Source organism: Triticum urartu, chromosome 7A, assembly GCF_056163025.1.
Source record: "Triticum urartu cultivar PI428250 chromosome 7A, HENAU_Tu73, whole genome shotgun sequence".
NCBI classification, from domain to species: domain Eukaryota; kingdom Viridiplantae; phylum Streptophyta; class Magnoliopsida; order Poales; family Poaceae; genus Triticum; species Triticum urartu.
In genome coordinates, this window is record NC_141879.1 from 620,786,571 (window position 1) to 620,801,926 (window position 15,356).

Consider the following 15,356-nt stretch of genomic DNA (forward strand, 5'->3'; position numbering starts at 1 on the left):
CTGGCCTAAACAGGATTCTTGACAAACTATGTCAGATTCATGGCACCCCCGATAAACCTGCAATCACACCCACGGAGAATGCTTGGTCTTCAAGCAGGTCGGTAAGATAAACGCCGAACACAAGGGGGGAGACACCAAGCGAAGACGAGGACGAACCTCGCCAGCAAAGCACTGGACAATAGAAAAAATTCCCACCAGAGGTTAAAACAGTAAACACGATACATGTGACGAAGAGGAGAACCAAACATGCAATCCGAGACACACGTGCCATAGAGCCCGTCACCCCTAGGTCCAACCCCTGGTTGGCCTGCCCAATCACTTTTGATCACGGGGATCATGCGACAAGCATCCGGCACGAAGGATTGGCTGCCTTGGTGTTAGACCCAATAATAAACGGATACCATCTCACACGAGTCCTCATGGACGGCGGCAGTGGTCTAAATCTGATATATCAGGACACAGTACGCAAAATGGGGATAGACCCAACAAAAATAAGCCATAGTAATACTACCTTCAAGGGAGTAATACCAGCCCCAGAGGCCCGCTGTACGGGCTCTCTATTACTAGAGGTTGTATTCGGTTCTCCCGACAACTTCCGAAGCGAAAAGTTAACTTTCTACATCGCTTCATTCCGAAGTGGCCATCAAGCACTACTCGGAAGAACGGCTTTCGCTCGTTTTAATGCAATACCGCATTACGCTTCTCTCAAGCTCAAGATGCCCGGTCCACGTGGCACCATCACAGTTAGTGGAAATACTGAGCATTCTCTACGCGTGGAAGAATGTGCGGCGGCTTTAACAGCCGAGCACTAGACGGCCTCACCAACCAGAAAAAATGACAGGTCGTCAAGACCACGGACATGGTTAGACGAGTCCGGTGCACCACTACATATACATGAGATTGGTTTGATGGTCAAAACCTCATAGACGGTACCAGGGGCTTCCCGCGTGTAATCAGGGCTAGTCCGGCTCAACTTGACTTCTCTTGAATTTTAATGGTTTATTGATAATAACCAATTTTCTGGCACGGCAACTTTCACCTAAGTTCTTCTCTTTTACAGATGACAATGGTGCTACACCCGTCCAGGACACGGCACAACGGAGACACAGGCGCAGACGTGCAGCAGGGACCTGCTCAAAGGTTTCTTTTCAGATTAAGACCCTGCATAAACCTTTTTTACTGTCTCTTGTTGTTCACATCCTCCGGATACTCAATACAACTGAGAATGATGCTGACGTTATTGGCATGTGGCCACGTCAGGATATTGCACGTACCTGGACACTCGGGGTTTATTATTAAGGGCATTGTTCAGCCCGGCATATGTTAAAAAGACCGAATACCTTAGGGAGTGTTCGGCGTCGCGAGTTTGGCCTTATATGCATCAGCTCCGAATCATGTCTTTGGTCAAATGTTGGGTTTGCCCGGCTCCCATGTTTTGGTACCTTACATTCCGCTATATCGGCTAAGGTAGCACTGGGAGAACTACTGCGATTGTGCCCTGGTTCATCCGGATGAGCACCTTAGTAGAGAAAGCCGAAAACTGACTGTCATGATAAAGCGCGAGACTGGTCAACCACTCGATGACTTAGCGGAATCTTCGGGATTCCTCCGCATTAACGAAGGGCCGTTTCCTAGTCATGTATGCATGCGCCCCATATTCGGACGAGCGCAGAAGTACCAAGGGCTATATAATAGTCCCACCGTCAAACTCCTATGGCTAAGTGAAAGTGTTAAAGCAATATAGTCCGATTGCCTCGTTCGCCGCGCTACCACCTCCTTCATGGACCAAGACGTTGGATCAAGTGTGAATACACGTTTTTTGTGAACACCCCCGCATTATATGCGTAGGGGCTGAAGCCGACGACTGCAAACTTTTAGGTTATATACATAAATGGCTGCATAGGAGGCATCATAATACTTTCAGGCAAAAGTATAAACACAGCCTTTATAATTCAATAAAACATTGTTTTTACAATGGAAATACATGTCACTAGAACATAATATTCTTCTAGCACTGAGCCTCTATAGAACGAGCGCCCTCAAGGACTTCTTCAAAGTAGTGCTCGGCAGCCACTCGACCCACGGCCGAACCCTGTGTTGCAATAGTGGTGGCCTCCATCTCTGCCAAGTATATCTTGACACGGGAAAGTGCCATCCGCGCACCCTCTATGCACGTCGACCTCTTCATAGCGTCGATGTGCGGCACAACACCAAGGAATTGTTGCACTAAACTAAAGTAACTATTCAGCCTTGGCCCTCCCGGCCACAGATGATCCACAACAGACCTCATGGCAAGTCTGGACAACCTATGGAGCTCGGCCCACTCGACCATTCGCTCATTCAACAGCAGTGGACGCACTGGAGCATGGAACTATGACCAGAACAACTTTTCCACTTCACGATCTTTTTGATCCTTGAAGTACTCGGCCGCATCAGCAGCACTTGCTGCCAAATCCACATAAGCGTCTGCAGAACTCCATAGTTGATCAAGAGGAGCATACTTCGGACCTCCGAACTTAGTCCGCAACAAGAAGGGCTTCCCAGCCATGATATCCGCAGCTTGACGCAGCTCCTCCTTCGTCGCTCTGATTTTGGAGCGGGCTTCTTTGGCTGCTACCATGGCCATCTCCAGGTCCGCCGCCTTCGCTCGGCTTTCTTTTTCAAGAAGCTGGTAACGGTCAGCGGCATCTTTCAACTCAATGGCCACCTTGGCTATTCTTTCCTTGCTCTGGCAATGCGCGTCCTGTTCGGCCCTCAGCTCTTCGACCGCCTTTAGAGCGGCCGCATCGCTATTCCTTGCTTGTTCCTTGGCTCGGGCAAGCTCCGCCCGAAGGGTCTCCACGGTGGCAGCTCCATCTGCAGTCACAACATATTAAAGATACCGGCATCATGCTCCTCTTACTATGTGTTGATCACCGGAGAAATCACTTACCGTGTGCCTCGTCAAGCCGCTTGTTGACAAGCACGATGTCAGCGTTTGCCGCATCAAGTTGCCGCTTTAGCTCGGCACACTCATCAATCCGGCAAGCCACCGGACCTTCATCCACCTGCACATAAAGGCGGTCTGGTTATTACCTGGGACTATGATCCTCTGTTTGCCGCCGTTCTCGACGGCAACCAGAGTCTCAGGGGCTACTATCTGCATAGGGCACACCTAACGTGTGCGGTACTGTCAAAAACATACACTATTTCACGTACCTCAAAGCCTTTTAGCAGACTCATAAAAGCTTCATGCAACCCGCTTTCGGTGGATGAAATCCTTTCAATTACCGTACCCATTAGCGTACGATGCACTTCTGAGATGGCCGCTTGCTCCAGAAGATCCTTCAGTGCGTCCGACCGCACACTGTACGGTTCCGGACTCTTTCTGTTGCTCTCTTTAGGAGCCGAATATTGAGGACTCCGGGTGGCCGAAGGATTACCCTCTGGCCTTGGCGGATCAGGAGAAACCCTCCGCGGCGACACTTCAGGGTCGCCCGCCTCATGAGGCGGGGTGGCAGGGGGAGGTGTTTCGCTCTCCATCATCTCCGGAAGAAGATCCCCCGAAGACGAACTCTGTCGAGAAGGGCTACGATCCGAACTACAAGATATAAGCTTCGGTTATTGTCTTCAGAAGTAAGGTAGGATATTTTCACTATTAAGTACTTTTTGATTACTTATAGCTCGGTAGATGGCTGATCCCCTTGCGGACATTGTGCGGCAAGAGTACCCTCCGAGGCAGGACCCTCTGGCGAAGATTTTTTCCCCCGTTTGGAAACCTTTGTTTCCGGATCTTCAGAGGTGGTCCTCTTCCTTCCTCGGTGAGAGGGAATGTCAGATTCTTCTCCCTGGTTATCCTCCATCGTGGAGGCGCTAATTCCCTGGGTTTGGACGAGTAGTGAGTGAGGCCCGCTTTCGGCCTCTTTATTTCCCCCTTTATCTTCCTTTGAGGGCGCCTGATAAGGTGCCGGCTCGAGCATTCTGTCTAGTACTGGATTGGCCAAGCCTTCGGGAAGGGGGGCCGAACACCTGATCATCTTCGCCTTTGTTATCCAGTCCTGGTCAAAGAGTGACTTTTCAGAATTACTTACTTGGGTATCAGGGCGGTTATAGCTCAGACCCGCATCCTTGGTGGTGTCCGAACACTCTATTTGGGGTCCGAAGAACAATTTGCACATCTCTTCGAGCATCATTCCGAGGAAGTGTTGAATAGTTCACGGTCCTTCCGGGTTGAATTCCCACATACGGAGGGGTTGACGTTTGCAAGGCTGGACTCGACGAACTAGCATGACTTGCATTACCATAACCAGGCTGACATCTCTCTCAAGGAGATCTCGGATGCGACTCTGCAATAACGGCACATCATTTACTGGACCCCAGTTCAGCCCCTTGCTGATCCATGACGTCAGTTATGGTGGGGGCCCGAGCGAAAGGCAGGGGCGGCTACCCACTTGGCACTTCGGGGATCTGTGATATAAAATCACTCCCGCTGCCACAAACTGGACACCTTGGGGAAGGAACCCTCTGGCCATGGAGCATCAGCACTTTTGCTTATTACGGCACCTCTGCACTCTGCATGCCGCCCCTCGATCATCTTCGGCTTCACATTGAAGGTCTTGAGCCACAGGCCGAAGTGTGGGGTAATGCGGAGGAAGGCCTCACATACGACGATAAACGACGAGATGTGAAGGAGGGAATCCGGGGCCAGATCATGGAAATACAGCCCATAATAGAACATGAGCCCCCTAACAAAGGGATCCAGAGCGAGGCCTAGCCCTCGGAGGAAGTGAGAGATGAACACAACACTCTCATTTGGTTCGGGAGTGGGGATGACCTGCCCTCGGGCGGGCAGCCTGTGTGAGATTTCGGCGGTCAGATACCTGGCCTCTCTCATCTTCTTGATGTCCTCCTCTGTGGCAGAGGAAGGCATCTACCGACCTTGGAGGTTGGATCCGGACATGGTTGAAGGTTCGAAGCGCCTGACCTGAGCCTTGGGTGTTGGAACTCGAGGCGGGGGAAGGATTCGATTGAGCATGAGAGGAAAAAAGGACAGGCCTTGGCCTCTTTATAAAGAGGATAAATATCAAGCGTCCTCCTCGTGGCCATTTTGGACTTGCCTAAAATCGAGGAGTCATACCAACGGGCACGAGTGGGTTACCCACGTCCGTATTGATGAGAATCCCGTAATAAGGGGGACACGATCTTTGCTTCGACAAGACGTGTCAAGAAAACCGCCTCGCAATATGTGCAGTGCTGGTTGGGAAGAACGGTTCGGATAATGACCGGGCCATGACATGATGTCGTGCTGTCAAAACGTGTCAGCAGATTAGATTTGTGGAAATATTATTCTCTCTACGGTGATATGTGGAAATTGTTTTGCAGAGCCGGACACTATCCTTGGGTTCAAAATCTTCCATGGAGTATTCGGAGGAGGAACCCGCCTTGCAATGCCGAAGACAAAAATGCGCGCCGGACTCATCATCATTGAAGCCTGGTTCAGGGGCTACTGAGGGAATCCTGGATTAGGGGGTCTCCGGACAGCCGGACTATATCCTTTGGCCGAACTGTTGGACTATGAAGATACAAGATTGAAGACTTCGTCCCGTGTCCGGATGGGACTTTCCTTGGCGTAGAAGGCAAGCTTGGAAATACGGATATGTAGATCTCCTCCCTTGTAACCGACTCTGTGTAATGTCTATATAAACCGGAGGGTTTAGTCCGTAGGACAACATACAATCATACCATAGGCTAGCTTCTAGGGTTTAGCCTCTACGATATCGTGGTAGATCAACTCTTGTAATACTCATATCATCAAGAACAATCAAGCATGACGTAGGGTATTACCTCCATCAAGAGGGCCCGAACCTGGGTAAACATCGTGTCCCCTGCCTCTTGTTACCATCCGTCTTAGACGCACAGTTCGGGACCCCCTACCCGAGATCCGCCGGTTTTGACACCGACAGCCCTGCCAGTGCAGCTCACAAGCGCCCCATGGAGCTCAAAGGCACTGGAGACCCGTTCTGCAACGTTGGCCTCCCCAAGCTCCTGGTGGTTGCCTCGACGCCCACCGGCGTTGCTCCGGCTCCTGCCGCCGGCGTGGTGCGTCGTCAGTTTAGCGAGAGGAAGAAGGCGCATGCATGCCTCGCTGTCCGCTGGATCCTATTTGTGGCCCAAGCAAGAGCATTCTCCCCTATGTGTCCGGACGGAGATAATGATACCATCTATACATGTTACTTAGTTACTAAACCTATGTAACTTAGGATCTAATTGATAAATCGCTAGCAGTATCCGCATACTTTTGTGGAGATCATATGGGGGAGGATCGAACAGTGTGGCAACAGACATCAAGGTGTGTTCTTTCAAAGAATCTTCACATCGAGTCAATGAACATCATATTTGAAGTGCAGTTTAACTTAGTCACTTACAACTATCTGATCCACAACTAATAGACAAAGTCATGTTCAGTTATAGTGCTTAAATATGATTTTGGTGTGTGTGAAAATAATACAGTATTATATTTCTATTGAATGCATGAGCATGATGTATCACACATCTATATGTCTAGGCTTTTTTAGTTTTTTTTCAGATGGAAACCAGAAGCATCACTGTCCTTGACTAGAATCACCATGGCCAGATTAAAGACTGCAAGCTGGAAAGTTCTTCCTTTCGATTTCTCAATCTTTAGGTTATGGATCATCTCCCCCTTGCTAGCTGATATGAAGTACAGAAAATTTTGTGAGCTGGTTATACGAAATACAGAAAAAAAATCTGACCATGTATAATTGCTACCAAGTGTACCCTTCTTCGTGTAAACAACTTGGTACATTTCATAATCACAGTTTTTCTTATGCGTGAACGATATCGAGCAAAATATTGATCTGGTCTTGGACGCCTCCTTCAGAGCAGTACATCTTGAAGACAAAGGATCTTGCCATGTTTAATAACTTGTGTGTTGTCCGAACAATCATTATTGTGAGCCTCCCGTCTTGCATCAGTAATTCATTTTGTTGTTTGTGTATTTGTTTTTTCTTTCTTTTGAGCTGCTGCACTTTAGAAATTCTGTCACGACGGTTTCCATTTTAAACTTCTATGTTGAATTAATTGCTGAGTGTTTTGATCATTCCTTGTGCGGCAACTTCTTCCTCTTCTTCTATGGAATGGCATTTGTTTCCTTTTTTGGTACACATTTCTCTTTGGCCAGTTGAATTTGACAGATCATTGATGTGATTCTTGGTCTTTTGTTTCGGAGCGCTTCTGTTATTTTCACAAGGATACGTTTTTGACTGATTCATACCGTTAGTATTTCATCTACAAGGTGGATAATATGAGGATCAACAGTACTCCCTCCATATCAAAATATAAGACCTTTTCTGGTACAAAAGGACTATAAAAACATCTTATATTTTGATACAAAGGGATAATTAATTTTTCTGTAGGATATGGTGTGATCAAAATAAATTAGGCGGAGGTTTACCTTTTTGCTTTTTGTGAGATGTGCCCTTTCTGATTGACTGGGCACTATAATCTTCTTCTGTTTTCATTGACTGTGGTTTGCTTTTAAGGTGACCACCTAGCCAGGCTATAGGATCTTTAATTCTGAGATTCTTCTTGCCATTTGAGCACTTACACCAACCCATGTCAAGAATTTGCACGAGCCATCTACTACTTCATCATGATCACTAATCCAGCAAGCGGTCGGACAAGAACACCGTAAGGTTTTCAGTTCAGAAATAAAACTATGAAGCACTCAACGGACTAAATAATGAGCTTTGCATATGATCAATAGAATTTTCTTATCGAAATAATGCAGTACGTTTTCCGATCAAAATAATGTACTCTTCAGGTTTGTGAGTAAAAACTCCTACTATGTAACGTAAAATATAACTATCAACTTGTGCAGCAAATGAGTGTTTGTGTTCTCAACCGTGCAATTTTCTTCTGAACAACTAATCAAACGCACAACACAAACAAACAAAATTATTGCATTGTATTCGTGACGGCACACAAAAACAAATTTATTGCACTATATGCATAACATCAGGTAGACCACTTAAAACACATGATCGCTCTACTTTAGCAAAGCATCAATAATTTTCACTATTTCTTACCCTGCTTAAGTACAGTTCAATTATTATTGTTCAACTGTCATGCTCTTTTAAGGCTGGAAATGTTCCTCGGTAGCTTAATTATTCTGTTTTGGGATGCCTATGGAAACTAGGATGGTCTGCAACCTTCTTATTCTCCCCTGCTTTTGCACTACCTACGAGATATGCTTTTTTCCTTTGTTGTGCATGGCTGAAATGATGAGGCTCAGCAGTGGATTTGGCCATCGATTCATTTTACCATTGTGTAGGACCATGGAGACAGATGCAACAGTTACCGCCCTTTTGATAGCCCCGCAAGCTCTTCTACTCCCCTTGAACTATTAAATTCTGCAAACTTTGAGTCTTCTGAGTTAAGTTCCCACGTCCAGAGGTATTACAAAGGAACAATAAATAGTGAACTGTGTTTGCAAATATTAACAAATCAAATGTGCTTTGCATCCATCATTATTAAGCAGAGCAACCCTTGGAAAGTCGGGATTTAGCAGTTCAATAGTAGTTACAAGTTTTAGCCCCTTTGTAATTAGGGAAACTTTGTGTTTTTTTTTGTATTCCACAAATTTTCTTCTGCCCTTCTCCATATATTTTTAATAGTTCACTGGAATAATCGCCTTTTCTCTTACATGATTTATTTGTACTAGTTATTTTTGTGAATATTCCCGGTTACTGCTTCTGGTGAGGTGTACATACACCTTCTGGAACCCCCAATAAAAATGTTGTAGATTAACTAGGTGTGAATGGAAACACCCACAATAGCTTGTCCAGTTCAATTGGTTTTCCCCGTCAGGAAAAAAAGACACATGGATGGTTAAGGGCATGTACAATGGTGCTATCTTAGAAGTGCCACGTAGGATAAATGATGAGGTGGAGGAGAGAAAACTCATAAGAAAAAGCTTGTCTTCTCTTATTTAAGAAAAGACAAGAGATGATCTCTTAGCACAATATGTCTCACCATGTTTTTAGGAATAGCTAGTTATTAAAGATAAGGCTAAGATATGACCCATTGTATACTTTTTTTGTCAATCTCTAAATTACTTGCAAGACTTAAGATAAGACTGTATTATCAACCATTGTACATGCCTTAAGCAATAGATATTATGCCTTAAGTAATTATCTCTTCATATCTACTACCTAAAGGGCAACCTGGTGCAGGTCTTCATATTTATTACCTCTGTCCCAAATGTTTTAAATAATCCATCATCTTTAAAAACAATGTTAACAGAGTGGTTTGTTACCAATCAGCAACATAAATCAGCTAGGTCATTGACTTATCTTGATTTCCCAAGTGAGTGGGTCTGGAACAAAAGTGATAACGTGTGGACAAAGAGAAAGCATAAGCAAAAGCTTGGAAGTAAGATTGAACGTATTTATCATGTGCATCCAGGAACCAGTGAGCTGTTTTTTCTGCGGATGCTGCTTATGATTGTTCCTGGTGCAACCAGCTTTGAGGATTTAAGAAGGCATAATGGTCGACTTTATGATACATTTAAGGAAGCATGTCAGTCAAGGGGTTTAGTAGGAGATGACAACGAATGGTTTAAACTCTTTGATGAAGCTATCATGTGGGCAAGTCCGTTTCAGCTACGCCATCTTTTCATGACTGTCCTTCTTCACTGCGAAGTTGGAAACGGTCGGGCCCTATTTGAACGATTCTAGCCAAGCATGGCTAAGGATATATCATATAGACTTTCCCTTGCACTTGGCAACTCTAGATATGACGTGCCGTTAGATTACCTTCAAGACTGTCTTCTTTGTGAATTAGCTTCCATGTTTACAAAGAATGGGTCATGCCTAGCCTCATTCAACTTGACCTCCCGTACAATTCCGACTGATGACGAATGTTTCAACAGATTGGTAGCTGAGGAATTGAGCTACGATGCTGCTAAGTTGGCCATTGAAGCCGACACACTATATTGCAAGTTAAACGACGAACAAAGAAGTATACATCATGAAGTAGTATCTGCAGTTTATGGAGATAAGGGTGGTGTTTACTTTGTTTCTGGATGCGGAGGGTCTGGTAAAACATTTTTATGGAATTCTATCATTGCACTTAGGTCCGAGCGTCATGTTGTACTTGTTGTGGCTTCATCTGGTGTTGCATCTTTGCTGCTCCCTAGAGGACGAACTGGTCATTCAAGGTTTAAAATTCCGCTCGATGTTAATGAGCGTTCTCAGCGTTCCATTTCTAGAAGCTCGATGCTCGGTGGTCTGTGTCAGCAGGCGTCTCTTATTCTATGGGACGAGGCTCCAATGACTAGCCTTCTATGTTTTGAAGTTTTGGATAGAACATCGAGAGATGTTTTATCTATCCATAATGAAAATAATGGCATGTTGCCGTTTCGAGGGAAATTAATGCTATTAGGCGGTGATTTTAGGCAAATTTTGCCTGTCGTGGAGGGCGGTACGAAAGAGGATATTATTGATGCATCATTGATTTCTTCTCCACTTTGGCCATACATTAAAGTTCGTAAACTTCATACAAATATGCGGCTTGCAATCCTACGCTATCTTGCCAAGCACGATGATTCTAAAGGCGATGATTCTTCTCCATCATGGACTTCTATCCCTGAAGATATGTTGTTGTTTCCCACAATAGATCATATGGAAATTGTTGTGGACAACGTATACAATATGTTCTACTTGAAGTATAATGATGGTGATTATTTATCACGCCGTGCTATTGTTTGTCCAACCAATTTAGTTGTGGATAAAATAAATGATGTTGTCTTTAAGCGTGTACCTGGAATGTCTACGGATTGCTTAAGTTATGATTCTATATCAAAATCTACGGATCCTGTTGATGAAGTGGAACTATTCTATCCTCCCAAAGTATTAAACTCTATTATTATAAATAATTTTCCTCATTATAAGATCTCTCTCAAAGTTGGAGTTCCTATTATGCTTCTCAGGAGTATTGATCAATCATTGGGTTTGTGCAATGGAACATGATTGATTATTACTCGACTGGGTGATAGGGTTCTGGAAGGAGAAATTATCACTGGTTCTAACAAAGGGCAACGCGTATGCGTTCCCCGTATAGTTTTAAACTCGGTGGGATCTAAGTAGCCTTTTACACTTCGACGGTGTCAATTTCCAATAAGGTTGTGCTATGCTATGACGATCAATAAGAGCCAAAGGCAGACTATGTCTAAGATATGCGTATATTTACGAGAGCCGGTATTTTCGCATGGACAACTGTATGTTGCAGTATCACGTGTTACTTCACGCAGTGGTCTCAAGTTCTTGATTGAGGATGATCATGGATGTCCATCTTTTGGGACTAGGAATCTAGTTTATAGAGAGATTATCTTAAGACTGTAGATGACAGTTAGTGCGATATGTATTACGTAGTGTAGTGATTTTGGTGGACCAACCTGTAAACAACATGCGTGTACTAGCCAAACCAGCATATATATGAAGTTGTGCTCTATGTAATATATGGTTGTTGGATCAACCTTATTTTGGTTATAAATGAAACAAGATAACAGGAAATTATCACCGCATAGTATCGACAGGCATGGCGTGCCGCCGCGCGGGAATGGGCTAGTTTTACATGTTAACCATTAAAAAAATAATTTAGGATGCAACCTTAATCAATAGCGCATGATTCACTTTTTTCATACCGATGCCGAGGCGGATTAAAAATGAACAAGTCAGCAAAATCAGGATCAGAGACGAAAGGGACCATCTATAACCACGCATGCACGCCTCGCCAAAACCTCACATGAAAAAGTATAGATTTCTCATCTTATGACGAGAGAGATGCCTAAGGATTGACAAGATTCAAACACATTGTGATTGTTTGAGCACAGAGGCCACCATCAACGAGGGTGAGAAGAAGAATAAGGACAACATAAATGGGGTGCCACGTGTTGAATGAAAGGACGTGAATTTTTTGAGATACTTATGGTTATTAGGTTAGTGGAGTGTGATTTTTTTTTAATTCTTATAGTACTACACTACTACTAGAACTTCTGAAAATTGAAATAAATTCACTTTGCCACATGGGAGCATATACTCCTGCCATTGAAAAATATATTTCAAAATTTCAAAAAAATTCAAACGCAAATTTGACACGTACATCTCAACATTGTTTGTACGTACGCCAAGTCCCGTCATTCTATACGCCTTGTGTAAAAAACATAAAATAATGTCTCATGAAAAGCCTTTTTCACATTAAAATTTGTCTTTTTGACATGTGACACAAAAGTTATCGGTTTCTGCAAAACGAGATTCTGTGCACGTAGAATGTCAAAATGTAGTTGAAAATCATTTTGTCAGAATTTTGTGACATTTCAAAATATATTTAAAACATATTTTTAAAACCGGGAGCATATGCTCCTATGTGTCAAAATGCCTCTCTCTCTCGGTCTCTCTTGCAAACGATATGGTGATCATTTGAGGAATAAAAGTCTTGATAATGTTAGAAAAAAAAATGTCCTCGGCAGCAGCAGAGCCCGAGAGGCCGGAGCCAAGAAAAGGAACAGAGGAAGAAGCTAGGAGAACAGAGGAACAGAGCCGCGCCGTGTGGGCGCGCCGGCTGACGGCCTCGTGGAGGAGCTCGGGTACCTGCGCCTGCGCCGGCTGACGGCCGCACGCCGAGACGCGGATGCCACCGGCCGACCCGTACGCTGGTCGGACCAGCGCGGTGGCATCGCCTGCCCCGCTCGGGTGGTGCACGGCCAAGAGCGCCCCCTGTGAATTCGAGTTCGAGTTCATTTCCAGTTCAGCCGGCGACAGCTGGTAATTCGAGTCCGGCAAGAACCAGGAGCTCTCCGATGAATAAAAGCGCTTGCGGTGGGGGCAGTGGCTCCAACTGGATTCGTTCGCCTCCCTCCCCGATCCCCAGATCCAATCCAGGACACGCCATCGATGGCGGCGAAGGTGCTCCAGCTCCGTAGCTCCGACGGCAAGGTGCTCGTCGCTCCGGCGTGGGACTATCGCCCGGCCGCCGCCCAAGCCCTCCCGCTGGAGACGCGGGTGTCCTCGCGCGCCCTCGAGAGGGTGCTCCAGTACTGGACCAAGCACAGGCTTGCCAAGGCCACCGGTGAGTCCCGGGAGTCCCTCGCCCGCTGGGACGCCGACTTCCAGCGCCGTCTCGAGGAAGACGGCCTCGCCAAGGAGGCCGCCGCAGCCGCCCAAGAACTCCGCCGCTACGGCGTCGACCACGGAGGGCGTCCCCATCGCCACGCGGCCGCATCTGATGTCGCTGCTCCTGCCAAGGCGGCCCGTGCTGATCCCGTCCGTGTCTGGTGTGTCAACCACGGAGAACGCAGCCATGCGCCGGCGATGCCCGGCTCCTTCGATGCCACTGATATTGCCTCCGCCGCGCGCCCTGGGCCTGCCACCACCTTGCCGGCTGCTGCTGGTGCTGACCCCGTGGATGCCCGGTGCGCGATCCGTGCCCGTGGACGCCAGATGGCTGAAGACGAGGAGCTCGCTTGCCACCACCGCAAGCGCCCGGCTTCCAAGGCTCCACTCTGCCTGCCTGCCACTGCTGTTGCGCCCGTGAAGAAGGTCTCTTGTCCCGTCGCTTCCAAGGCTCGCTCTTTCGTCGGCTCTACACCACTGCCTCTCACTGCTGCTGCGCCCGGTGTGAAGAAGGCGACTCCAGCAGCTTCAACTCTGCGCGCAAGAAGGGGGATGGGGGAGCTCAGCTGCAAGATTCCCAAGCAAAACCGTGTCGTCGCTGCAGCACCAAGGAAGCAACCAATTCCTTGGCTGCGTCCAGTGGTATTACGCCCTTGCTAGTCTTTTATAGCTTCCTAAACCATGCACACATGAGTTTCATTTAATCTTTGCATCTCTAGGTTCTGCACTTAATCACCAAGATTTCTAGTGTCCTTTGAATCCCTTTCAGTCACTAGTAATTTTACAAGAGTGTCAGCAGAGTCTCCATCTAGCTAGGCAGCAAAAACCTTGTTAAGATGTGTACGGCATAGTTACACTACATCCGCACCTGGTCCTAAGTTAAGGGTTTAAGTAAATAAAGGGCATTTTCAATAAATCAAACTAAAGCAGATGAGCCTAAAAAGGAAACTCATGTACTGCAATTCCGGCACGAGACAGAGCGTAAAACGCACTCGCCGCAAAATCCAAAACGCCTGTTTGCTACCCGGCTTGTAGCAGGTAAAAGGAGTAGAATTGAACTTGTCGATACACACATAATCATGTGAGCTGCCTAGCGTTTGGAGACTATGCTGACTCTCCTGTAAAATTAATCTTGGCTGAATTGGATTCTTAGGCATTGGCATCTTAGTGAGTTAAAGTTGCAGTTTTCCGAAGAGTAACATTGGTTAGTGAACTCTTGTGTGTATGTGTGGGTGAAGCTTTGAGCTAAGCAAGTCCTTGATGTACCGACTATCAAGACTATCAAGTCATACTGTAATCAATTTTGGATATGAATGAGAAAATTGTTGGCCTGAATTTTGCAGAGCATTTGAGTAACTTTCTGTCTGAATGTATGTATGTTTGCTGTATGCATCTATGTCTTCTTAAATCATTCTGCTGTCCAATGGATTCATCTCTGATTTCACAATGCTTCGTTTGAGTGGTGAGCCACATAACCATGTTTGGGACAGTTATTGGTTGGAAGGTTTTTTGGATTGAGATACTGCAATCAAATTGGCAAGAGTGTGAAAAAGGTACCATCATAGTGCAGCTATTTGACAAATAGGTTTGGCTTTTTCATATCTTGTTAGCTTGTCATTCCAATTATGTCCAACAACAGTCTTACATATTCAGTTAAGACACCCTACTCTTGCACCATGCAACAACAATCTTAGATATTCGGTCTTACATATTCAGTTAAGACTCCCTACTCTTACATACCCTATTTGGTCAATTTTAAGGTTGCTCAAAATTCTTTCTGTACTTTGTGACAATATGATGAGAGGGAGACCTGTTGCAAAAACTCATTGGGCAATCATCGCTTGCGTTAGTTAGCATGGAACGTACATGTCGAATCAGTACCTGATGGTATGTCACATGACAAACCAATTTAGATTGTCAATTCACTCCTACATATCCTATCGTCAGCAAGATCCTCTGTCTACATTTCAGAGAACAAGGTGGTTTATCATGTACTCGTAGTTAGCACTGGTACAGCCCATACTACAGCCTGACCTATCATGGCATTTTTTTTGAGGGAATGGCAGTTACTGCCGATATATTAAGGAGTAAAGAAAGTTACAGATAGTCTGTTACAGAGCTGGTTTTTAGGTGTATCCCTCACCGTAAGAAACAAAACAGTATGAAAAATTAATCTGGTTCAGG

The 15,356-nt window shown here is 45.7% G+C and overlaps 1 protein-coding gene and 1 pseudogene across 1 annotated transcript; both read left to right on the top strand.

Annotated features, from left to right (window-relative positions):
• The first annotated feature begins 10,565 nt into the window (after positions 1 to 10,565).
• On the top strand, positions 10,566 to 11,402 carry LOC147960734 (uncharacterized; annotated as a pseudogene).
• A 1,095-nt stretch (positions 11,403 to 12,497) lies between these two features.
• Positions 12,498 to 14,507, top strand: LOC125521373 (uncharacterized). Its single transcript, XM_048686434.2, has one exon. The coding sequence runs from the start codon at positions 12,954 to 12,956 to the stop codon at positions 13,830 to 13,832; it is 879 nt and encodes a 292-aa protein (XP_048542391.1). The 5' UTR covers positions 12,498 to 12,953; the 3' UTR covers positions 13,833 to 14,507.
• Positions 14,508 to 15,356: the final 849 nt, after the last annotated feature.

Excerpts from the sequence above, each read along its gene's own strand:
- LOC125521373 (XM_048686434.2), top strand. The coding sequence starts at position 12,954 with ATGGCGGCGAAGGTGCTCCAGCTCCGTAGCTCCGACGGCAAGGTGCTC.